Here is a 24196-nt window from a genome sequence, read left to right on the forward strand (position 1 = left end):
ATGCCACGCAAGATCATCAAACAGAAGTTTAAAGATTATGTATACATGTTTGATGTCAAGTCTACTGGAACTTAGAGACTACTTGAAGAACAATAAACTTGATGTGGTATGTTTAACAGAAACCAAATTAAAATAGGAAATAAAGTTGGGATCTGCAAAGGAAGGATATAGCACATGGAGGAGAGACAGAAAAGGAAAGGGAGAAATGATGATACTGGTGAAAGAGAATATTCTTGTTGAGGAAGTGAATATGGGGATAGAATGGCGGAAACACTGAATGTTGTGATTAAGATCAAAGGAAGTGAAAAAAAATCACTGAGACATACATACCACCAAAAACTAATGTATGGGAGACCAATAAATTTAAAAGTATGCAAACAGAAACAAAAAATAGTATAGAGGAAATGATAAGGAAAAGTAACAAAGTGCTCTTAGTAAATAACTTCAACACTAAAGGAATTAATTGGGAGGAGATAGAAGTGAAAGGAAATGTTGGGTCATGGAGCGAAGAACTTAGGCAAACCATGATGGTGAATACAATGAGACAGTGGATGATTGAGCCTAAAAGAGGCAGAGAAGAACCATCACACTTGGACTGTTTACAAAAACGCTAGAAAATAGACCAAGTGTACATTGTCTGAGTCCACTGGGAAAAAGTGATCATATTGTAAGAAGTTGAAGTGGGCGCGCCTGCGAGAGGCTCACAGACTAGTCAGCGAGTCCCGCCAAAACGAGTCTTAAGGCCCTGAAGGTTTGTTGTTGTGGGAATTTTGGCGGGAGAGGGAGCAAGAGAGAGACAGGGTGCAGAGGAGTGGTGGATTTGCCATTTGATTTGCAGGAGTTTGGTCTTGGCAGTGTGCTGTGGGACGTCAGTGAGGTGGCACCGTAGCAGATACTGTGAACTAAGGAGGCTGCAGTGAGGAACTTGCTGTCCCTGGCTGCTATGGTGTTACTACCACCGTGCATGGAGGAAGAGCTGCAGTACTTCAGGGTAGTGGTAGTGGTGTACCTTCAGCGCGTTGGGTCGGTGTGCGGTTGGGCTTATAGGGTGTGAGGGTCCTGGGGGTACTGGTTAGGGTGGGACAGTGTCAGTGGCATATAACATTTCTTGTGTTGGTGCGTGAAGTGTTTATTTCTCCTCTTTATTTGTGTGTGGATTTACCCATTTTCTCATGGGATCAGGTATCTTGGAGTGCCAGCAGTGTGGCCTCTAAGAGTGTTAAGCACTCATATTTTATTTGTGTTTTTCTTTATTATGTACTCATTTGTGTTTTCTTTATTATGTACTCAACCATTAAATTTTCAAATTGTGGCCCGGGTTTCTGTGGACCTAAGCAGGAGGTTTAAATTAATCAGTGGGTTCTTGTGGTGAGTGCTTGGTGAGCCTAATTAAGGTAGGTTAACTGTGCCCTAGTTTTGCACTCATTACAATATGATAATAGAAATAGTACCACAGGAAGAGAAAGTGTTGCACAGGAAAGAACAATACATAAATGAGAGACAGAACTATACTAAAGCAAACTTTGCAGAACTTAATAAATTTTATGGAAAAATTAATTAGAAAGAGCTATTTGAAGGTAAGAGTTGTCCAAGAAAAATATGAGATATTTTGAGCAAGTATAGAGAGAGGGTGCAACAGTTTGTACCAAGTTATAAAGTGAAAATCAGGAAACATGAATGGTATAATGCCAGATGTGTAGAAGCAAAAAAGATAAAGGACAGGGCATGGAAAAAAATTATGACAACTGAACAGAAATGCTAGAGGAGGATACAGAAAGGCAAGGAATGAACATGGCAAAATAAGAAGAGAAGAATAAAGAAACTTTGAAAGTGACATAGTAAGAACATGCAAGGAAGAACCCAAACTCTTCTACAGATACATAAATTGGAAAACGAAACATAAAAATGGCACAAACAAGTTAAAAAGGGAAGGAAGAATTTACGAAACTACTGAGATGAGTGAACTAATGAGAGTTTTCCATCTGTGTTTAAAAAGGAAATCAAAAGTGGTATCACAGAATGAGGGAATACAGAAGATACAAGTAAAGAGACAAAAAATCAAGAAACTGTTAGAATAGCTGGATGTTAGAAAAGCTATGGGACCAGATGAAGTAAATGGATGGATATTAAAAGAATGCAGAGAACAAATGGAAGAACCCAAATGGGATATAATTAACAGCTTGTTGTGAGAAGGAAAAGTACCAAGGGAATGGAAAAGATCTAACATAGTGCTAGTATATAAAGGGAGAGATAAAATGGAACCATTAGACTATAGACCGGTGTCATTGACAAGTATTGTAAGCAAGCTTTGTGAAATAGTAATTAAAGACAGATGGGTGGAATATCTAGAAGATGAAAAGATAATTACAGAAAAGCAATTTGGATTCAGGAAAGGGAGGTCCTGTGTCACAAATCTACTGACCTTCTATACGAAAGTAACAGATGGAGTGCAAGAGAAGGACAGATAGGTTGATGTGGTATACCTGGATCTTATAAAAAGCATTCGATAAAGTTCCCTACAAAAGCCTTGTGTAGAAGCTAGAGAATGGGGGAGGACTAAAGGGAGCAACATTGAGATGGATGGAGAATTATTTACAAGAAAGGGAAATAAGAACAGTAATCAGATACACTAATTCAAGTTGGCACAGAGTGACAAGTGGGGTACTGCAAGGATTTGTGTTGGCACCCATTATGTTTGAAATATATGTAAATGATATGACAGAGGATCTCAATAGTTACATAAACCTATTTGCTGATGATGCAAAAATAATGAAAATAATAAAGGATGATAATGACTGTAAGGAGTTACAAAAGGATACTGACAAGATACATGCATGGAGCTAAAGATGGAAACTAGAATTTAATGCCAGAAAATGCCACGTGTTGGAAATAGGAAAAAGTAAAAAGAAACCTTCATGGAAGTACAAAATGGGAGGTGAAATAATAATGAAAAATAATGAAGAAATAGTTTTGGGAGTAATGATTTAGGACACACTATCATCTGAAAGACACATAAACTGGATATTCAGCTCTACATACAGATTGTTAATAAACATTAATGTGGCGTTTAACTATTTAGATAAAGAAATGATGAAGAAAATTATAACAAGCATGATATGTTCTAAATTGGAATACACAACAGTAGTTTGGGCTCCACATATAAAAAAAAATATATGGAAACTGGAAAGAACACAGAGGATAGCAACAAAGATGGTACCAGAACTGAGACTTAAGCTATAAAGAAAGACTTGAAGAGATGGGTTTACCAACACTACAAGAGAAAAGAGAAAGAGAAGACCTGATACAATGTACAGATTAGTAAACAATATAGAAAGAATACACAGAAATAACTTGGTACTACAGATGGAGGAGGGAGAGAGTCAGATGAGGGGGCATGGGAAGAAAATAAAAAAGAGTGGATGTTCAAGTGACATCAAGAAATGCAGCTTCCAATATGAAACTATTGAAATCTGGAATGATTTGAAGGAAGAGGTGGTTGTGGCAAACAATGTACACATGTTTAAAGAGAAAATGGATAAATATGAGCTTTGGCTTGTGCCCTGTACAATACAACTAGGGCAGTAGACACCTGCCAAAACGATAATTACTCCCAGTGAGGTCTAAAGCACTGTTCAAGGGGTGCTGTGAACTTATCATTAAACCCTGCTGTGACCTCACTGAACATTTCCCTTTGTGTCTCACAACACAAGGGGGCAGTCACAGCCTGCCCTCTAAAGACAACTCTCTTCCTCCACACAAAACTACAAGCACCTAATAACACACACACCCTTCACTCAAAAATTTTAAAATCATCATGGCGACTCTTACACCAGCCTTGGAGTCCCCATCTGGGGAGGGGACCATAAATGTCCCCAGGTCGGACCGCCTTTCTGTCAACGACCCTAAGTGTCTTGACACCCCCCTCAACTTTTTCTTCATTAACTTCTGCAACATTTGCGGTCTAAGATCTAACTTTCAATCTGTAGAACACCACCTCTCCTCTTCTAAACCTCATCTTTTTCTCACTGAAACTCAGGTGTCTGAGGCAACCGACAGTAGCCCCTATTCTGTTCCCTCCTACTTTCTCTATCCTCATTTTCGATCCAAAGCTGGATGCTGCGTTTATATGCACAATGACTTAACCTGCTCTCGTGCCCACGCTCTTCAATCTTGCGAGTTCTCCACCATCTGGCTACGACTACAGAGTCACTCTCAAACTAAATTTATCTTTACTGTATACATTTCACCTAACTCCTCTGACTATAAGAAATTCTTTGACTACTTAACTTCCAAAGTGGAGCACATTCTGACCCTCTTCCCTTTTGCAGAGATCTCCATTCTTGGAGACTTCAATGTTCACCACCAGCTTTGGCTTTCCTCTCCCTTCACTGACTATGCTGGTGAACTAGCCTTCAACTTTGCTATCCTCCATGACCTAGAGCAATTGGTGCAACATCCTACTTGTATTCCTGACCGTCTTGGAGATATGCCCAACATTCTTGACCTTTTCCTGACCTCTAATCCTTCTGCTTATGCTGTCACCCTTTAATCTTTGTTGGGCTCCTCCAATCACAATCTCATATCTGTACTCGTATCTTGTCCTATCGCTCCAATCCCTCCTCAGGATCCCCCTAAGTGAAGGTGCCTCTGGCGTTTTACCTCTGCTAGTTGGGGGGACCTGAGGAGGTATTTTCCTGATTTTCCTTGGAATGACTACTGCTTCCGTGTCAGAGACCCGTCTTTGTGTGCTGAGCACATAACAGAGGTGATAGTGTCTGGCATGGAGGCGTACATTCCTCACTCTTTTTCTCATCCTAAACCTTCTAAACCTTAGTTTAACACAGCTTGTTCTTGTGCTATACATGATAGAGAGGTGGCCCACAAAAGGTACTTAAGACTTCCATCACCAGAATCTCATGTACAGTCGTACCTCGGTACTCGACCGCCTCTATACTCGACCAAATCGGTGCTCGACCAAAAAATTCGAGTAGAAAATGCATCGGACCTCGAACAGATTTTCGGTACTCGACTAGCCGAGTCGACCCAAACGCGCTCCTCGGCCCTTCTCGGCCCTTCTCGGCCAGCGGGTAAGCATCAGTTCGACTCAGACCGCCAGCGGAGTAAGACGTACGCAGTTTGTTCGAGTATTTCTTCCCAGATTTAAACTTTTTTGTGTTGCTCTAGCCCTTAATAATGAGTCCAAAGAAAGACAGTGATAAGGGGAAGGCAAAGAGGAAAACAGTGAGGACCACTATTGAACTGAAGAAGGAAATTATAGCAAAATATGAAAGTGGTGTACGAGTGTCCGACCTCGCGTCGCAGTACGAAATGGCAAAGTCAACCATTTCCACTATCTTGAAGCATAAGGAAGTGTTAAAGAAAGCTGATGTTGCAATGGGAGTGACAGCAATTAGTAAGCAAAGGCCTCAGATAATGGAAGAAATGGAGAAGTTGCTTCTTATCTTCACCAAGGAAAAGATGTTGTCAGGGGACAGCATTAGTGAAGCTCTCATCTGCGAAAAAGCTCGTCAAATTTACGAAGATCTATTGAAAACTACTGGAGGTGAAAGTGCTAGTTCATTTACTTTCAAGGCAAGCAAAGGATGGTTTGAAAAATTTAGACATAGAACGGGAATTCATAGAGTTACCAGGCATGGGGAGGCAGCCAGTTCGGACAAAGCAGCGGCTGAGAAATATGTTACAGAATTCAGCGAGACCATCAAGGCTGAAGAGTATGTTCCTGAACAAGTGTTTAACTGTGACGAGACCAGCCTGTTTTGGAAGAAATTGCCGGCCAATACGTACATCACAAAGGAGGAGACAAAAATGCCTGGTCACAAGCCTATGAAGGACAGGCTAACGGTGTTATTGTGTGCCAATGCTAGTGGAGACTGTAAGATCAAGCCCTTATTAGTGTATCATTCAGACAATCCCCGTGTATTCAAGAGAAATAACATCATAAAAACTAAGTTACCAGTTATGTGGCGAGCTAACACTAAGTCGTGGGTCACAAGACAATTTTTTGCTGAATGGATCCATGAAGTGTTTGCTCCCCAAGTTAAGGCATACCTCATAGAAAAGAAGTTGCAATTAAAATGCCTTTTAGTGATGGACAATGCCCCTGCACACCCTCCAGGTCTAGAGGATGACTTAACTGATGAATACAGTTTCATCAAGGTGAAGTTCTTGCCCCCCAATACTACTCCCTTACTCCAGCCTATGGACCAACAGGTAATTGCTAACTTTAAAAAACTGTACACCAAGGCCCTCTTCCGAAAGTGTTTTGATGTGACATGTGATACCCAGTTGACCCTTAGAGAATTTTGGAAGGATCACTTTAATATCCTCAATTGTGTTAACATAATAGACCAAGCTTGGGGTAACGTCTCTTATAGGACATTAAAATCTGCATGGCGAAAACTTTGGCCTGAGTGTGTACCTGAGAGGGACTTCGAGGGTTTCCAGTATGAGGCTGGTCCAAGCACTGCTGCTGTTATTCCTGCTGGTACATGTACTACTGAAGAAAATGCTGTCATGGAGGACATTCTTTCCATGGGAAGAAGTATGGGCATTGAGGTCAACAGGGAGGACATCGATGAGCTTGTGGAAGGCCACTCTTCTGAGTTGACCACAGAAGAGTTATTGTACCTGCAACAACAGCAACAGCAAGATTTGGTTCAGGAGCAGGAATCCTCAGAAGATGAGGATGTAAGAGAGGAGGCTTCCAGTGCAGTGATCAATGACATGTGTGCTAAGTGGGGTGAGTTGCAGGCATTTGTTGAAAAATACCATCCTGATACAGCAGTCAGTAACCGTGCTGTGATAATTTTCAATGACACTGTTATGGCGCACTTCCGAAAAATAGTGCAGAAAAGGCAGAAGCAACTGACAATGGACAGGTTCCTTCTTAAAGAAAAGAGGAAGGCTACTGCCCAGCCAGATTCACCTCCACGGAAGAGAAAGAGAAGGGAGAAAACCTCTGAAGGCGCGTTACCTAGCGTCATCATGGAAGGGGATTCCCCTTCCAAGGAGTAACCCTCCCTCCCGTCCTCTCCACATCCATTCCTGTATGCCATCAACCACTCTCCAAAACGTAAGTAAATTATACAAAATGGTTTATAATGCTTTATTTATCTTTATCATGTACTGCTTGTGCACATTTACGTTTTATTGTTGTTTAGATACACGTTCTTATAATATTTTAGGTATTTTTCTTAATGGTAAGAAAGGATTAAAATACTTTCCATTATTTCTTATGGGAAAATTGGTTTCGGTGTTCGAACAAATCGGTGCTCGACCACCACCTCAGAACGGATTATGGTCGAGTACCGAGGTACGTCTGTACTTTATATATCTGCCCAGAACCATGCCAAGTCCATTTTCCAACTAGCCAAAACTCCTTCATTAACAGAAAGTATCAAAACCTTTCAAGATCTAACTCCCCTTGTGACTTCTGGCATCTAGCCAAAAATATCTCCAATAACTTTGCTTCTTCTTCTTTCCCTCCTTTATTTCAACTAGGTGGCACCACTGATATCACATCTATTTCTAAAGCTGAACTCTTCACTCAAACCTTTGCTAAAAACTCTATCTTGGACGATTCTGGGCTTGTTTCTCCCTCTCCTCCACCCTCTGACTACTTCATGCCACCTATTAAAATTCTTTGCAATGATGTTTTCCATGCCCTTGCTGGCCTAAACCCTCGGAAGGCATATGGACCTGATGGGGTCCCTCCTATTGTTCTCCGAAACTGTGCCTCCGGGCTTGCACCTTGCCTAGTCAAACTCTTTCAGCTGTCTGTCAACATCTACCTTTCCTTCTCGCTGGAAGTTTGCCTACATTCAACCTGTTCCCTTAAAAGGGTGACCATTCTAATCCCTCAAACTACCGTCCTATTCCTTTAATTTCCTGCCTATCTAAAGTTTTTGAATCTATCCTCAACAGGAAGATTCTTAAACATTTATCACTTCACAACCTTCTATCTGATTGCCGGTACGGGTTCTGTCAAGGCCACTCTATTGGTGATCTTCTGGCTTTCCTTACTTTTTTATTGCCTTATTTACAAGCCCGGGGGCAATTGACTTCCCAAATTACTAAAGGGAAAAAATTTTATTTGGGCACTCTCGTGAGCCGACATAGGTGCGAGATGGTTCCATCTTGTTACCCATTATTGGGGCAAGAGGAATATTGCCTTATTTACAAGCCTGGGGGCATTTGACTTCCGAATTATTATAAGGAAGGAGTTTTTGATTTAAAGTTACCCTGTGTGTGAGGTTAAGGCACCCGTGGGGTTATAAAAGGAACTGCTGTTAAAAGGGGTGGCATCTTGTTAACATTAGCCGCCATGTCTAGGACGCCTTCTGATGCTTGCCCCAGTCCTGAGAGATTCAGAACTACCAGCATGCCATGCACCTCAGCTAAGGTAAAGGGACTACACAAGGGGAGTAAACATGAAGAAAGATCCAGATCTAAGAGCCGTTCTACTCATCATGAGAGGTTAAGTTACTCTCGGTCACCTTCCCCTTCTCCAAAATACACTGGTGAAGACAGCACTGCGCCTTCTTTGGGCATGATTATGGATGCTTTGACTGAGTTGAGGAAAGACATGGACAAGCTTAAGAAGGAAAATGGGGCTGTGAAGTCAAAAGCAGTTCATAACAATGCTCCCCTGTAGGTGTCAAATAATACTTTGATGCCTGATTCTCAGGAATCACAGGCAGGATTTTCTGGATTTAGAACTCCACTGAGGGAGGACAGTGATGAGGAAGAGGAAATCCAGAGGGATGTTCCTCATGATAGTATATTGTTACAAGGTGCTAAGAATTATGGACCCATGGAAACTGTCTCAAAAGAACTTGACAAGGAAATTGCTGCAATGGTGAACCACCTGTTTATTAATGGCATGAGGCAGGAAGATTACAAAGCCATTGTAGAGGATGAGGTGATATTTAGACCAAATAACTGCCATGCATTAACTCAAATGGATTGCAACCCACAGGTCCTGGACGCACTGCCTGCAGAGGCAAAGAAGGCAGACTTCCGCTTAAGGGAAGTGGGAAAAAAGATATTACCAAGGCAGCTACTATTGTTGTAAAATCGCTTACTGTGCTAGACAAGGTGGCACGTGATGAAGAGCACCAAATTATTGCAAATGAGGTGGCCATGCTCAATGGTGCATTAGCATTATTGGGTAATGCCCACTACAGAAATAACTTGAACAGGCGACATATCATAAAGAGGGACATTAATCCCAAATATTCTCATTTGTGTGCTGACAAGGCTCCCATGACAGGTCTATTATTTGGGGATGACCTGTCACAAGCCAACAGAAATATTGAGGAGGCAGAAAGGCTGAAAACCAAATTCACTTTTAAGAAGCCTACATCTTGGACTGCAAGCAGTGGCAGATTTGGTGGAGGTAAACAATGTAACTTTTTTGCCAAGGCCTCCTCCTGTGGATTCCCATCCAGATATCAGCCGTATGGTTTTAGCAGGATGCCCTCCAGTGGTGAACACAGGCGCTCCTACCCTGCTCAAGCTTGGACAACAAAAAATGTGAGAGGCCGGGGTCAACTTATCCCCCGGCATTAACCCAGGTGAAAGAACAATTTGAGGCTGGGCAACTTCACAAGTTTATCAATAAATGACGTCTGATTACAAGTGACCTGTTCATTTTGGATATGGTGGAACATTGTCATCTGAATATAGATGAAGCTAATATCGGATATTTATTTAGAGAGGATATACAGTATGTCTTTAGTGAGGAATAAGACGGGGGATTATAGGATGGTGTTAAATCTTGAAAACTGAACAGGCATGTAGAATATACTCATTTTAAAATGGAAAATTTTGAACAAGTATTACAGTTGCTTAGTCAAGGAGATTATATGGCTTCTATAGACCTTAAGAAAGCCTATTATTCAGTAAAAATTGCAGAGGAACAACAAAAATATCTGTGTTTTAGATGGTTGGATAAGATTTACCAGTTCACATGTCTACCTAACGGGTTTTCGGATGGTCCTCGTCTATTTACAAAACTTCTGAAGCCAGTTTTCTCTACACTTAGGCATAAAAGCCACAACATCACTAGTTATATTGATGATACGCTTCTGTATAGTAGCTCTTTGCCGAGAACATTCAGTTGTTGCAGGGTGTAGGTTTCTGCATAAATGTGGAGAAATCTGTTTTAAGTCCCACTACGCGTATTGAGTATTTAGGTAACGTGATACATTTGGTGGCCATGACAGTTACCTTGCCGGCGCGTAGGAGGGATGAGATTATACAGCATTGCTCTCTTTTAGTCAATAGACAAAGAAAAAATTAGAATTGTGGCAAGAGTGATTGGCCTGCTGGTGGCAGCAATCCCAGCTGTAGAGATGGGGAAGATGCACTATAGGAGGATGGAAAGAGCAAAGATCAAGGCTTTGGAAGAGGCATGTGGAGACTTTAATAGATGGATGAACATTACAGAGGAGATTAGAACAAATTTAAACTGGTGGATTAAGGAATTGGAGAATCAAAACAGGAAAATATTCAGAAATGCACCAGATACTGAGTTGTTCACAGATGCTTAAAATCTAGGATGGGCAGGTTGCCAAAATAGCATCACTACCAATGGCAGATGGTCCCCTGAAGAGGTGCGTTCGCACATTAATGCGTGAATTATTGGCTATGTTATTCTCATTGAGATCTTTTACACATCTCCTTAGAGGTTTACACGTCAGGGTGTTATGTGATAACACCACAGCGATTAATTAAGTGAATGAGATGGGAGGTGTTAAGACAATAGTTTGTGATGACATTAGTAGGAACATCTGGGAATGGTGTCTTAGTAATGGGGTATGGCTGACAGCTTCCCACATACCAGGCAAATGTAACATCATGGCCGACGAGGCATCACGTTACTTTAATGACGGACATGAGTGGCAGCTGAATGAGATGATATTTAAGGAATTGTGTTCTATATTTGGGAATCCTTGTATAGACCTATTCACTTCACATTTGAACAAACAAATGACTCCATTCTGTGCATGGACACCAGATCCAGAGGCTGCATATATTGATGCAGTTACAATTCCGTGGGCTAAATTTAAATTGGTTTACCTCTTTCCTCCCTTCTCTCTGATCTCTAGATGTCTGCTGAAGTTAAGGGAGGAAAGGACCAGAGGATGGATCATAGTGCCACTTTGGCCATCACAACTGTGGATGGGGGTGCTCCTTCGGATGCTAGTAGACGACCCTCGGGTCATACAGAGAAGGAAAAATGTGCTAATGCATCCGTCAACTGCTGAGGAGCACCCAATAATGAAACACACAAATTTGATGGCTTGTCAGTTGTCCGGAAACAACTTGGAGAATGTGGCATATCTAAAGAAGGTACGGAAATCATTATTGCCTCTTGGAAACCAGCAACAGGTAGACAATACAACACTCACATCAAGAGGTGGACACTCTTTTGTAGTAGAGGGAACATTAATCCCATTGCACCATCTATAGCAGATATATTAAACTTTCTGTCTCGTAACTTTCAAAGGAATGTGGGTTATGAAAGCATTAACATGGCGAGAGGGACTCTATCTGCAATAGGAATTATGGTGGAAGGCTGCAGAGCGGGCAATCACCCACTTGTCAACAGATTTCTGCGGGGAGTCTTCAACTTACGCCCTTCTACACCCAGGTACGCAACGACCTGGGATGTGAAACTTGTATTACAAAAGATAAGACTCGTGGAACCACTACACAGCCTAACACTGAAAGACTTATTGCTAAAAATGGTGATGCTGATGGCAATGACACAAGCAGCCAGGATCCAAACTTTGCACTTATTGTTGGTGAATATGGCATTTGGAGAAGAATCTGTTTCAGTTTTGTTAGGAGGTAACATCAAGCAATGCAGGCCAAAATTTAATGTTCGTACTATTGTATTTAAAGCTTATCCTCAGGATTACAGATTGTGTGTAGTTAAGGCTATGAAAGAATATATAGAAAGAACTGAGAGACTAAGGACAGAATCTGGAAATGCAGATGGGAGACTACTCATAAGTTATATAAAACCCCATAGGGGTGTTTCTAAGGACATGGTGGCAAGGTGGCTTAAGACCATGTTATGTAAGTGTGGGATTGATACCAAGAGGTACACAGCAGGTAGTATTAGACCTGTGTCAGTGTCTAAGGCCAAGACACTGGATGTGCCTACTGCCACCATCATGGCAAAAGCTGGTTGGACGCAGGAAGCCACATTTGCTAAATATTATAATAAGGATATACATGGGAAAATAGACCCTTTTTCAAGAAGCAGTGCCAGGCTCAGTATAATGTAAGGTTTGAAATGTTATCAGCAGTAAAAATCATGTTCTATTTTCATAAATGACAATGGGGTTTTTGTAATAGGAACTTTTATTTACACCTATTTACAAAATGTGAAATTTGACAGAACCCTTTACATACAACACCCACATGACTTTAAAATCTCATGTGAACGGCACCATCTAGCAGACAAGTGATTTGCCGAAGTAAAATTACAGAAGTACATGAGACTTACCGTAGGTTAGTTGAAATGTGCTTCGGATTTTGCGAGGCACATCACATCTGCTAGATGGTAGAGTTCACATGCCCTCCACTCCCTCCCTTTGTTAATTGATGATTCTTGGTTTACACAACAAAAATTCAAGGACTGGAAGGGTTGGGAGATAATATTTCATGTGGGTAGTTGTATCTTTAAAGACTGACTGTGTGGCAAAGTGTAGTGTATCTCATGTGAACTCTACCATCTAGCAGACGTGATGTGCCTCGCAAAATCCGAAGCACATTTCAACTAACCTACGGTAAGTCTCATGTACTTCTGTAAGTCTTGGTCATCCTCTTTTAAAGATTTTGGTGAAACTTTTGCTGTTGCCTTGGACATATCAAAAGCTTTTGATAGAGTCTGGCACAAAGCTTTGATTTCCAAACTACCCTCCTGCAGCTTCTATCCTTCTCTCTGTAACTTCATCTCAAGTTTCCTTTCTGACTGTTCTATTGCTGCTATGGTAGATGGTCACTGTTCTTCTCCTAAATCTATTAACAGTGGTATTCCTCAGGGTTCTGTCCTGTCACCCACTCTCTTCTTATTATTCATTAATGATCTTCTTAACCAAACTTCTTGTCCTATCCACTCCTACGCTGATGATACCACCCTGCACTTTTCCACGTCTTTTCATAGACATCCAACCATTCAGGAGGTAAATATTTCACTCAGGGAAGCCACAGAACGCTTGATTTCTGATCTTTCTAAAATTTCTGATTAGGGTAGAGCAAACTTGGTATTGTTCAATGCCTCAAAAACTCAATTCCTCCATCTATCAACTCGACACAATCTTCCAGACAACTATCCCCTCTTCTTCAGCGACACTCAACTGTCCCCCTCTTCTACACTGAACATCCTTGGTCTGTCCTTTACTTATAATCTGGACTGGAAACTTCACATCTCATCTCTAGTTAAAACAGCTTCTATGAAGTTAGGCGTTCTGAGACGTCTCCACCAGTTTTTCTTACCACCCCCCCCCCCACTGCTAACTCTGTACAAGGGCCTTATCCGTCCATGTATGGAGTATGCTTCCCATGTCTGGGGGGTTCCACTCATACTGCTCTTCTAGACAGGGTGGAATCAAAAGCTTTTCGTCTCATCAACTCCTCTCCTCTAACTGACTGTCTTCAGCCTCTCTCTCACCACCGCAATGTTGCATCTCTAGCTGTCTTCTACCGCTATTTTCATGCCAACTGCTCTTCTGATCTTGCTAACTGCATGCCTCCCCTCCTCCTGCAGCCTTGCTGCAGACTTTCTTCTTTCTCTCACTCCTATTCTGTCCACCTCTCTAACGCAAGAGTTAACCAGTTTTCTCAATCATTCATCCCTTTCTCTGGTAAATTCTGGAACTCCCTGCCTGCTTCTGTATTTCCACCTTCCTATGACTTGAATTCCTTCAAGAGGGAGGTTTCAAGACACTTATTCATCAATTTTTGACAACTGCTTTGACCCTTATATGAGACTGGCATTTCAGTGGGCATTTTTTTTATTGGATTTTTGTTGCACTTGGCCAGTGTCCTTCCTACATAAAAAAAAAAAAAAAAAAATCAAACTAGGTAAGCTCACACACACACACAGTTATGGAGACGGGACATTACGAGCTTAGTTCCTTTCCCGTATGTCACAACTAGGTAAATACACACACACAAAAAAAAAAAAAAAAAAAAAAAAAAAAAAAAAAAAATCCCAGTTGTATTGTACCAACTCTCAAGAAAGGTTTGCATTATGATCCCTTTAATTATAGATCTGTGTCCCTAACTTCAGTCTATGCCTAATCAGTGGAATATTCAATCACTTAATTCATCTACTAATATAGTAGGGTACATGACAATGAACATGATTCATTCCAATGTAGCATTCATTATGGCAAATAAGCATTATGGTGACTGAAGAACCTATGTGGAAAAATTAATTGCTTCCAGGGAACCACAAAATAATACAAAATTCCAAAATATTTGAAAATAAATACATCAAACTCAGCTTGTCTACTGCATTTGAGGTCTACTGCATTTGAGATAACACAACAAATATATACAGTACCCTCCTGAGTTTCACGCCTGGTTCTAAATTCTTACTATCTTGAGTTTAGTGCTGCTTTGAAAAGTATAGGTCACAGTAAACCCCCCTTAAGTTGGAGCTCTCTCTCTCTCTCTCTCTCTCTCTCTCTCTCTCTCTCTCTCTCTCTCTCTCTCTCTCTCTCTCTCTCTCTCTCTCTCTCTCTCTCTCTCTATTCCTTCTTCTTTTGACTTTTTCTGGAGAACTATTTCAACCCCACCTCTCTCTCTCTCTCTCTCTCTCTCTCTCTCTCTCTCTCTCTCTCTCTCTCTCTCTCTCTCTCTAAAAGTAAGAACAATCCTAAGAACTGCTAAATAGAATGAGACTGACTGAGAATGAAAATGAAATTAAGTCTCTGACAGATAATGGAGAGGGGAGGTGACATGGAGGAAGGTCTGGAACAAGATGAAAGAAGGGAGACGAAAGGAAAAAAAGGGAGTAAGGAATAGGCAGTGGATAGGTGAGCAGTGGCTCACACAGCTGGTGAGTTAGTCTTGTGAGTTTTAGTTTGTTATTCCAATTAAATCTTTATTACAATTTCAGTGCTTGCATGAATGGCAAGTTTGTCTTGCCAGTTTTCGTTCATTATTCCAATTAAATATTTATTAAAATTCTAGTGCTCGTGTGAGTGTCAAGTTCATTAAGTCAGTTTTGCTTTGTTATTCTTATTAAATATTTATAAAAATTTCAGTGCATTATTGGAGTTGTATGTTATAATGACTGCATTGTTGTGCATCCTACTGTATATTCAATCTAATGATTTTTTCATTAAGAACCAATTTGATTTCAAATATGGCATATCAGCAGGGGACCAGTTATTTTTAACTTTCAATGAAATCAGCATATGAATGTTGACTTTATGTTATTTGAATATTCATAGCCTTTTGTTGTTGTTTGTCATGATATAATGATAACTAAGCTGCACCATCTGGGAATCAGGGTTCAGCTCCTTGATTGGGTAAGAGACTTTTTGCATGAATGGAAGATGTGTATTGTCTTCTGAGGATTCAGTCCTTGTGTCCCTTCTTTTTTTCTTGTATGTAAATTTTCTTATCCAACTATAAATTCCCACACTAAAGTCTTTGCAGATGACCTTAAATTATATATCAGAGTTAATTTAAGAAAACAATGAATGTTATTCAAGACTTAACTACCTGCCAAGACAATATTAATATATTCAATTAAATTTCTAAGTCTTGGGGTCTGCCTATGAATACAAATAAATGTGTAATAATGAGATTCCACAAGAGGCAAATTGTCTGGGATAACCTGGGTCACATTGGATTATACTTTTTGGACAGCTCATCTATCCATCAAAAGGATTTTGTATCTGTTTTTGGCATTCTGATTGACACACCAATCAAATTCCATCAGCATATCTATAACAGTGCCCAAAAAGCTGGCAAAATATTGCACTGCATCATGAAGTCCACAATTAACTGAGATCTGTCTTTCATGGTACTGTACCACTATTTACCTCCCATATTTGTCCAATACTTGAATTCTCTTCTCTGTGAAACCTGGGCTATGTGAGTGACCTCAGATTGCTGGAGGCAGTTCAGAGGCAGTGAACCAAATCAATCCAAAGCATGGAAAACCTTGAATATGTGGGACTAAGAAACCTTAATATATACTACTATAATGAAATTTTTATATTTGAGAGGGTAGAGACTACCATAGTCTTCCTTGAAAATCTTTCACCCACACCCCAGTCACCTCTTAGTAGTTTGAAATATGTACTCTGGACACAACCATATTTTGAGGGACATTGGAACTCGCTAAAGTAAGAAGATTTTGAAATCATCCAGCCAAAACCAGGCAGAGGAGGATATTAGCTAGGTGTGAGGTAGAAGGAGACAACAGCACGGATCCTGTGTTATTAAGTAGTGCCAATAAGAACCTCGACCAATCACAATCTGCCAGCTTTGTGCATTTTGATAACTGGATTCAACCTCAGAATCACACAAGTCTTCCCTCTTTCTTTCCTGGCCACAATATGCACACAGGCAGAAACTCACTCTCCTACCTAGACCAGCTGCTCAACACGCACACAGGCAGACACCCACTCTCCTACCCAGGCCAGCAGATTGTGCAACTCCCCCAGGCAGACACAGTGAGTAGGAGATGACCAACTGTGTGCTGATAACACCAAGCTGGCAACCAGAAGGGGGAGTGACACCCCAATCCCCTTGCAGGTGTTATCAAGAAAGGGACCACGAGGGACTACTAGGGATACCCTGCAGACCTGAAGGGATGCTGCGATCTTTGCTCTCACCATCACTGGTAAGACCAGGTGGCCACCAGTGGCCACACAACCTAGATCCAAACCTGCCTGGGAGGGATGCTGCCAGACTCATCCATCCACACCCATCTTTTTTTTTTTTTTTTTTTTTGGTCTACTCCTTTTTTATTTTATTATTATTTTTTCTTAAAATATGTAACTGGGAATTAGCACACTACATTAAGGGGAGACTGCTGTGTCATGACCTGATTGACTACATTGTCCATAGGTTTAGTTCCCAGTCTTCTAACAATTTATTCCCTTGCAACTAGGGAACGCCACTACAAAATAACCAATACTAGATATAGTCTGGAGGTTAGGAAAAGGTTCTTCACCTTTAGTCTTTGGTATGTTACCCTCTGGAACTCCTTACCAGCATCAGTAGTGCCCCCAACTTAAAAGTTTAGACAGTGAAATTGATTTATGACTAACAATATCGAGTAGCCTAAAATAAAACCTATCCAACAATGTTCAGAAGTCATAAAGAAGGCAAACAAAATAATTGGCTTAATTGGCATATCTTTTTAATAGAAATCTAAGAATACAATCCTCATTTTGTACAACTCACTTCAGAACAACAAACTACCCGTAGACTGGAAAATGGCAAAATATTACAGCTATCTATAAAAAGGGGGATAAAAGTGATCCACTGAATTATAGGACTGTAAGTTTAGCTTAGCTAAAGAAAGAAAGAAAGTTTTGGAACATATAAAAAGGCATAATATAATTAGTAAGAGGAAGTATGGTTTTGTGAATGGCCACTCAACAGTACTTCAGTTGATCACGGTACTGGATGAATGGACTGCGATCTTGGATGAAGGAGGTGCTGTAGACATTGCCTACTGTGATTTTATAAAGGCATTTGACAAGGTGCCACACAGGAGATTTATGGAAAAATCAAAAGTTATAATTTTGGATGGGTTTGTGAGTTTCTAAAGGGAAGGAAGCAATGAATAAGTCAATGGTGTCAACTTAGAATGGAAGGAGATGGTCAGTGGAGTGTCACTGGGGATGGTGCTTGGCTCATCATTATTTGTTTTATATATTTAAGTGACTTTCCAGAGACCATGCTTAATAGTGAATTGTTTTTATATGCAGATGACACCGAAGTTTTTAGTAAAATCAAGGATAAGGGAGACTGAGAAATTACAAGAAGGTAAAAGTGGAGTCTTATTATTGCTGGAGTTGAATGCTGCCTTTCATTGTAAGCTATTTGTACCTGCCACTTGTACCATGTGTAATATTGTTCTTTTAGGCATTTCTGTGAAAATGCAAGCTGTGAAGAGTGCTATACTTTTCAACATTTCCTTATGTTATCACTTTGTCTACTTTATTCTTATATTGTACCATAAGATAATATCATTCCTTTATATTTATTCTTCAGTACTATTACTTTTTAAGTAAACTTTTTATTAATGTTACCCATTGTTTTTATTAGTATTATTATTATTATAACTATGATGATTACTGAATATTTTGGCGTATAAGACAACACTTGAATCATCCTAAAAAGGCAAAAAAAAAAAGGGGGGGGTGTTGTCTTATAAGCCAGATACAGAAACAATGACCTTAAATTTTTACACAAAATGCCATTGTAAATAAGCAACAATCTTATATTACGACTTTTGGGGAAGTTTGACAAGGTAAAATAGGAATCTGTTTAGAGAAAATGCACTGAAACGTATTCCTGTTGAAATGTGTGTAACAAAGTTTGATGTAGGACAACTACAAACCTCTGCTGGCATTATATATGAATGGATAAAGCAGGAAGCTGTGTGAATATTCCTTAGTTTTTTTTTTTTCAAAGCTGAAGGAGGAGCTCTATAAAGATCTTCAAGGCATGGAACCCCAACCTAAGCAGTAAAGGAAAGCAAACTGGGGGTAAGATCAATCTCTCCAGTTTGCAATGTTGGGATAAAGTCCATATACTGAGAAAAAATTCAAGAATGTTGGTGTATCTAATCAGAAGAAACGTGATATGTAGAAGATTATGTCTGACAGCCTGACACATGCAGGTGGCACAAGGCAAGGGTTTGTTTATGTTTAGGAAGTCTGATTGTACTGGATATAATTTTATAGCATCTTTGTCCATCCATCATTTTTCATAAAAATGTACAAAAATAACTGGTGGGAATTTTATTTTAGGTTTAGTTTTGCACTTTAAGATGATAGTACTTTATTACTGGTAATACATTCAAGGTATTTTATATTCATTGTACTGGTATATCACCATCTCAGTTGTCTGGTGCTCACTGACCCAAACTTCACCACAGATGGTTTGGTACCTTGGGTGTTATCTACCATTATATTACCATTGATATCAGCTAAAACCATTAAATTCTGATTGAAATTTAGGGATCATCTTATTTGAGAGTTGTCTTATCTGCCAAAATATACAGTATTATTGTTATTATTATTATTATTATTATTATTAGTAGTAGTAGTAGTAGTAGTAGTAGTGGTAGTGGTAGTAGTAGTAGTAGTAGTAGTAGTAGTAGTAGTAGTAGTAGTAGTAGTAGTAGTAGTAGTAGTAGTAATAGTAGTAGGTATTTTTAATAGTTATTGTTATTTTTAATAATATTACTGATATTATTATAATTATTTTTATCACTATAATTAATATTAGTATTACTAGTATTAGTATATTAAATAGTATATTAATATATGTGCAATTTTTTAGTTCTACTAACTTTGTTTACATCAAATTACTATACTTTTTGTATTTTCATGTACGTTCTTGTGTAGGCTCTGTAGAGCACTACCTTGTGGTATTAGTGTATTAATTAGTATATTAATATCTGTGCAATTTTATAGCTCTACTAAATTTGTTTATATCAAATTACTATACTTTTTGTATTTTCATGTACGTTCTTGTGTAGGCTCTGTAGAGCACTACCTCGTGGTGGAATAGAGTCAGATAAACCAAATAAAGATAAAATAAAGATCTTGAAAGAATGAAAAATTGGTCACACAAGTGGATGTTGCAGTTCCATTTCAAAAAAAGTAACATAGTGAGAATTGGAAAATAAAAAATAGAGAACTTTCAATATGTTATAGTTGAAAACTTGAGGTCAATAAAGGAAGAAAAAGATTTGAGTTATAATTGATAATGAACTGAAATTCACTGGTCACCTAGCAGAGAAAATTAACAAGTCCAGTACCATGGTCAGGCTCATTAGAAGCAACTTCACAACTCTGGATGAGACAAATGTTTAGGGATTTGTTTGTGGCATTGGTGGAACCACACCTATGGTGCCCATACAAGAAAAAGGATAAGAAGGAAGTTGAAGCAGTATAGAGGAGAGCCACAAATCTGGTGCCAACTTTAAAGAACCTGCCATATGAAGAAAGACTGAGGAAGTTAGATTTACCAATATTAACATACTGAAGATCAAGAGGGGATGTGGTGAAGACCTACAAGATAATGGTGTGTATGATGGCATTGTATGTGATGGATTATTTGTGGATCAAATTGGAGCAATGACATGAGGGCACAAGAAGATATATAATAAGCAAAGGCCAAGATTGGACATCAGGAAATGCACATTTTGCAGTAGAGTAGTGAACAGTTGGAATAGCATCCCAGATTCTGTGGTGAATGCAAGATCAGTGTTGGATTCAGAAAGAAAATTTGGGTATTATTTTAAATTTACACCATCATACTCTACAACATTGGGGAAGTGATTTTTGCATATCTTACTGGATTCAAAGAAATTTTATCTCTGAGTTTCTGTGAGAAATCCATAGTTTTCAAAACAGACACAGGCACTTCCCCCAAAAAATTCCCTAGATCCATTCCTATAGGATAGGTTAGGTTAGATTAGCATCCCTGAGGAGAGATGAGGAGGGAGCAACCCCCTGGTTAGGTTAGGTTACATTAGTATCCCTGGAGGGGGAGCCAGAGCTAGGTTAGGGAAATTATGGTGTAGATCTAAAAAAATTACCAAAATTGGATAGGATGTGGAAGTGTCAAAGACAAAAAGGGGATTATACAGCAACAATTGAAAATACCTCCCCTGAAAATAATGACCACTTAACCGTCTGACCTAATTTTAGTGATTCAGAACTGGAGTCACAGGCCTAGTTGGCTTTTTTCCAGAAGTCTTCTACGAGTTTCTGCGACTTTGGGTTTCTTGGCCATAGCTTTTCACCTTTCAACCTAAATCTATACCGCCACTCACCAGAACCACTTAATATTGCAAGTTCTTGTAGAGTATATTGTTAAAAGGGCATCTGTAATACACATCTACAATGCCCACATACTATAACCTATGTAAGTGTGGAGAACCAAACCCACCTGAAAGACATGCCGCTCACAGGTAGCGTCCCGCGTCCCGCTGGTTGCTATGGTGACGAGAAATCTCGGTCATCACGGCCCACGTTGGTTTTATGTAAAATTTACTTAGATTAAAAAATATGCCCGCATCAATATACATATATATATATATATATATATATATATATATATATATATATATATATATATATATATATATATATATATATATATATATATATATATATGTGTGTGTGTGTGTGTGTGTGTGTGTGTGTGTGTGTTGATACGGGTATTTTCTTGAACACACACACACACACACACAGTTAAAAAAAAAAATAATAATAAAATAATTTTTAAACGTTCAAAGGGCAGCATCAAGAATAGTACCATCTCATGTTTAAGCTATGAAAAAAAAAGTTGGATTTATCCAAGCTATAGAGGAAATATATAAATGAGAGAAAAATAAAAGATTAACACAGCAAATTTGTTTACAACAGGAAATGAAACTGAAAAAAAGAAGGGGAGATAAAGACATACAAAAATAGTTTTCCAGATAAAGCAAGATCTATGGAATTCACTGCCTGCAGAGGTACTGTGTGTAAACAGTATAAATACATTTAAAGAAAAGTATGATAATTGGTTACTAAAAGACGGACATTATGAGCGTGAGTCAATCTTATAAAAAATACAAATAGGTAAATACACACGGGTGGCCTAGAAAGGAGCAGTCCCTTGGTAAAGGATTAGCTATTTGTTTATTTACTTAACAATTTCCCGCCAAGTTTGTGACAGAGTGAGTGAGGACTGAGGAGTGAGTAGCGGAGAACGCGTCAGGAACAAGGACAGGGGAACTGAGGCTCGATTTCATTTCAGAAGTACGATATGTACGTCAAAGTTAGAACCATGGACGGCACTCAGACTGCCGTCCTCACCATATCAAAACTAACAAGCATAGATGATTTCCGAGGCATGGTAGAGGAGAGAATGAATATCAACAAGGATCGGCAGCGACTGTTTTACCGCGGGAAGCAGGTGAGCTCTGCCTTACTTTTTACTTGCACACCACTTACCACATGTCTGGAAGGCTTTTCGTTGTTCATATTTAGCCCAGGCTTGCCGTGTATTTTGAGTAATTATTTAGATGGATATGGCAAAACGGTTTGCTTCATGGGGATGGCATCTGCTTTGCACAATGCCCAGGCAGTGAGTGCTCCATCACAGCGCCATGAAGGATGAAAATGCCTTTGTTTACTTTATTAGGCTCATAACAATTTCAATCATGTGAGATAATTTTTTACAATAAAAAAGTGGTTTTATTATAGTTTAAGCCATTACACACTACGTGGTAATAACCTACCTCATTTTGTTCTTCTCACTATTCACATCATTTCTAATGATTACACTACTTGTCGGAAATTAATAATAACGCCACAATAGGCCTGGGAATGCAGAGCGCTCTCAACTTTTTCTAAGTCCACAGGTAAACATAAATGGTGTATTGTTGCCTGAACTTCAGTTGTTAGGTTAGGTTATGTTAGGGTTTTATTATAGTTTAAGCCATTACACACTACGTGGTAATAACCTACCTCATTTTGTTCTTCTCACTATTCACATCATTTCTAATGATTACACTACTTGTCGGAAATTAATAATAACGCCGTGGGCCATGGGTAGAGATTGGGGACATTGGCTTAAACTATAAATTTACCAAAAAAGTAAACATCCGTCTCACATTGGGGGACTTTTTTCTGTCAAACATTTTGGACGAAATTACATTTTTCTGGTAGATTTTGATGTGCTTTGAATGAATCTAGTAATCATTACTTGTGCAAATTATTATTTTTTTCATATACCCCTTCCCCCATACACATAAATTAGCAGAAATTCTTCAAAAAAACATTACTTAAACCTAACTTAACCTATCTACCTTAACAATAAAGTTAATTAAAACTAACATCTCACAAATTAACAATTTGTGGCGGTAAAGATACACACCACAATGTTATATGTGACCCAAGTACTTCACTGAGAACAATAATTTTTTTTTTGCCATTAGCTGGGTGTACTTGTGTAATAGTACTGATTTTGGGTTGGGAAAGCTAATACGAGTAAGATTTGGCTTCAAAAGAAGTTTACAGGAAAATAATTATATTTTCAGAATTTCAATGGGACGTGAACATATTTTACTAAAGTATGGGCTTCTAAACTTAATATAACCTAATAGAGGGCTTTGCCCTCCTCAGCTTCCTAACTTACTGAACCCCTCCTAAAGTAAAGTAACCTAACATATTGTAACCTTATAACCAGGGGGTGGGAGGCTTCCCCCCTGAACTCCCCCCCATAAGATAAACTAACCTAACCTAATATTTTGTAACCTAACAGGGAGGATGAACCCTCCCTTGGACCCTCCTGTAAGGTAAACTAACATAATGTAACATTTTGTAACCTATGTTCTGTCAGTCATCATTACAGTAAACCTTCATTGTATCAGACTAATTGAGGGGAAGCCACTGATGATAAAGGTGAAGATCTGATAAAAGCAGTAGTTGGATTCCCCCCTCACACATCGAGTTTAGTATATGAGGGGGAAGTTCAGTATATAAAAATAAACGTCAGTATAAATTTTGGTAACTCATACATTGGATGTAAATTATACAGCATATACTTTATTTTGGTATAAGTAAAAGAACAAATCTTATGAAAAAAATGTTTTTACTTTGAAGTAAATGACAGGAATTACCAGTCTGAACAGCTAGGGACTAGGGAGACAGAACATGAGGTGCTGGACTCTGACTCTATGTGTAGGCTGACATTAGAGGCAGCTGATGTCAGAGATGACACTGATGTGTTAGAGCACACACTTATACACCTCTTCTCTGTTGGAAGGCTTTCTCCAGCTTTCTCAAAGAGAAAGCTGGAGATTTTGGGTTGTATTTTTTCCCCTGTTGCTGCTGCATCATCTTCATTCTTATGAGGTGTATTACCTCATAGTGTCTGGTCATAAAGACCATAACTC

At 39.2% G+C, this 24196-nt stretch overlaps 1 protein-coding gene across 2 annotated transcripts in view; it reads right to left on the reverse strand.

Annotated features, from left to right (window-relative positions):
• LOC135104959 (IQ and AAA domain-containing protein 1-like) overlaps positions 1–21240 on the reverse strand; it is a 528680-nt gene extending 507440 nt beyond the window's left edge. For both annotated transcript variants that reach the window (XM_064012787.1, XM_064012789.1), the window contains exon 1: positions 21199–21240. In XM_064012787.1, coding sequence (XP_063868857.1) covers positions 21199–21209 — 11 coding nt within the window. In that variant the 5' untranslated portion in view covers positions 21210–21240. The remainder of the gene's footprint in view (positions 1–21198) is intronic.
• Positions 21241–24196: the final 2956 nt, after the last annotated feature.

The sequence above is a fragment of the Scylla paramamosain genome, chromosome 11 (genome assembly GCF_035594125.1).
Source record: "Scylla paramamosain isolate STU-SP2022 chromosome 11, ASM3559412v1, whole genome shotgun sequence".
NCBI classification, from domain to species: Eukaryota; Metazoa; Arthropoda; class Malacostraca; order Decapoda; family Portunidae; genus Scylla; species Scylla paramamosain.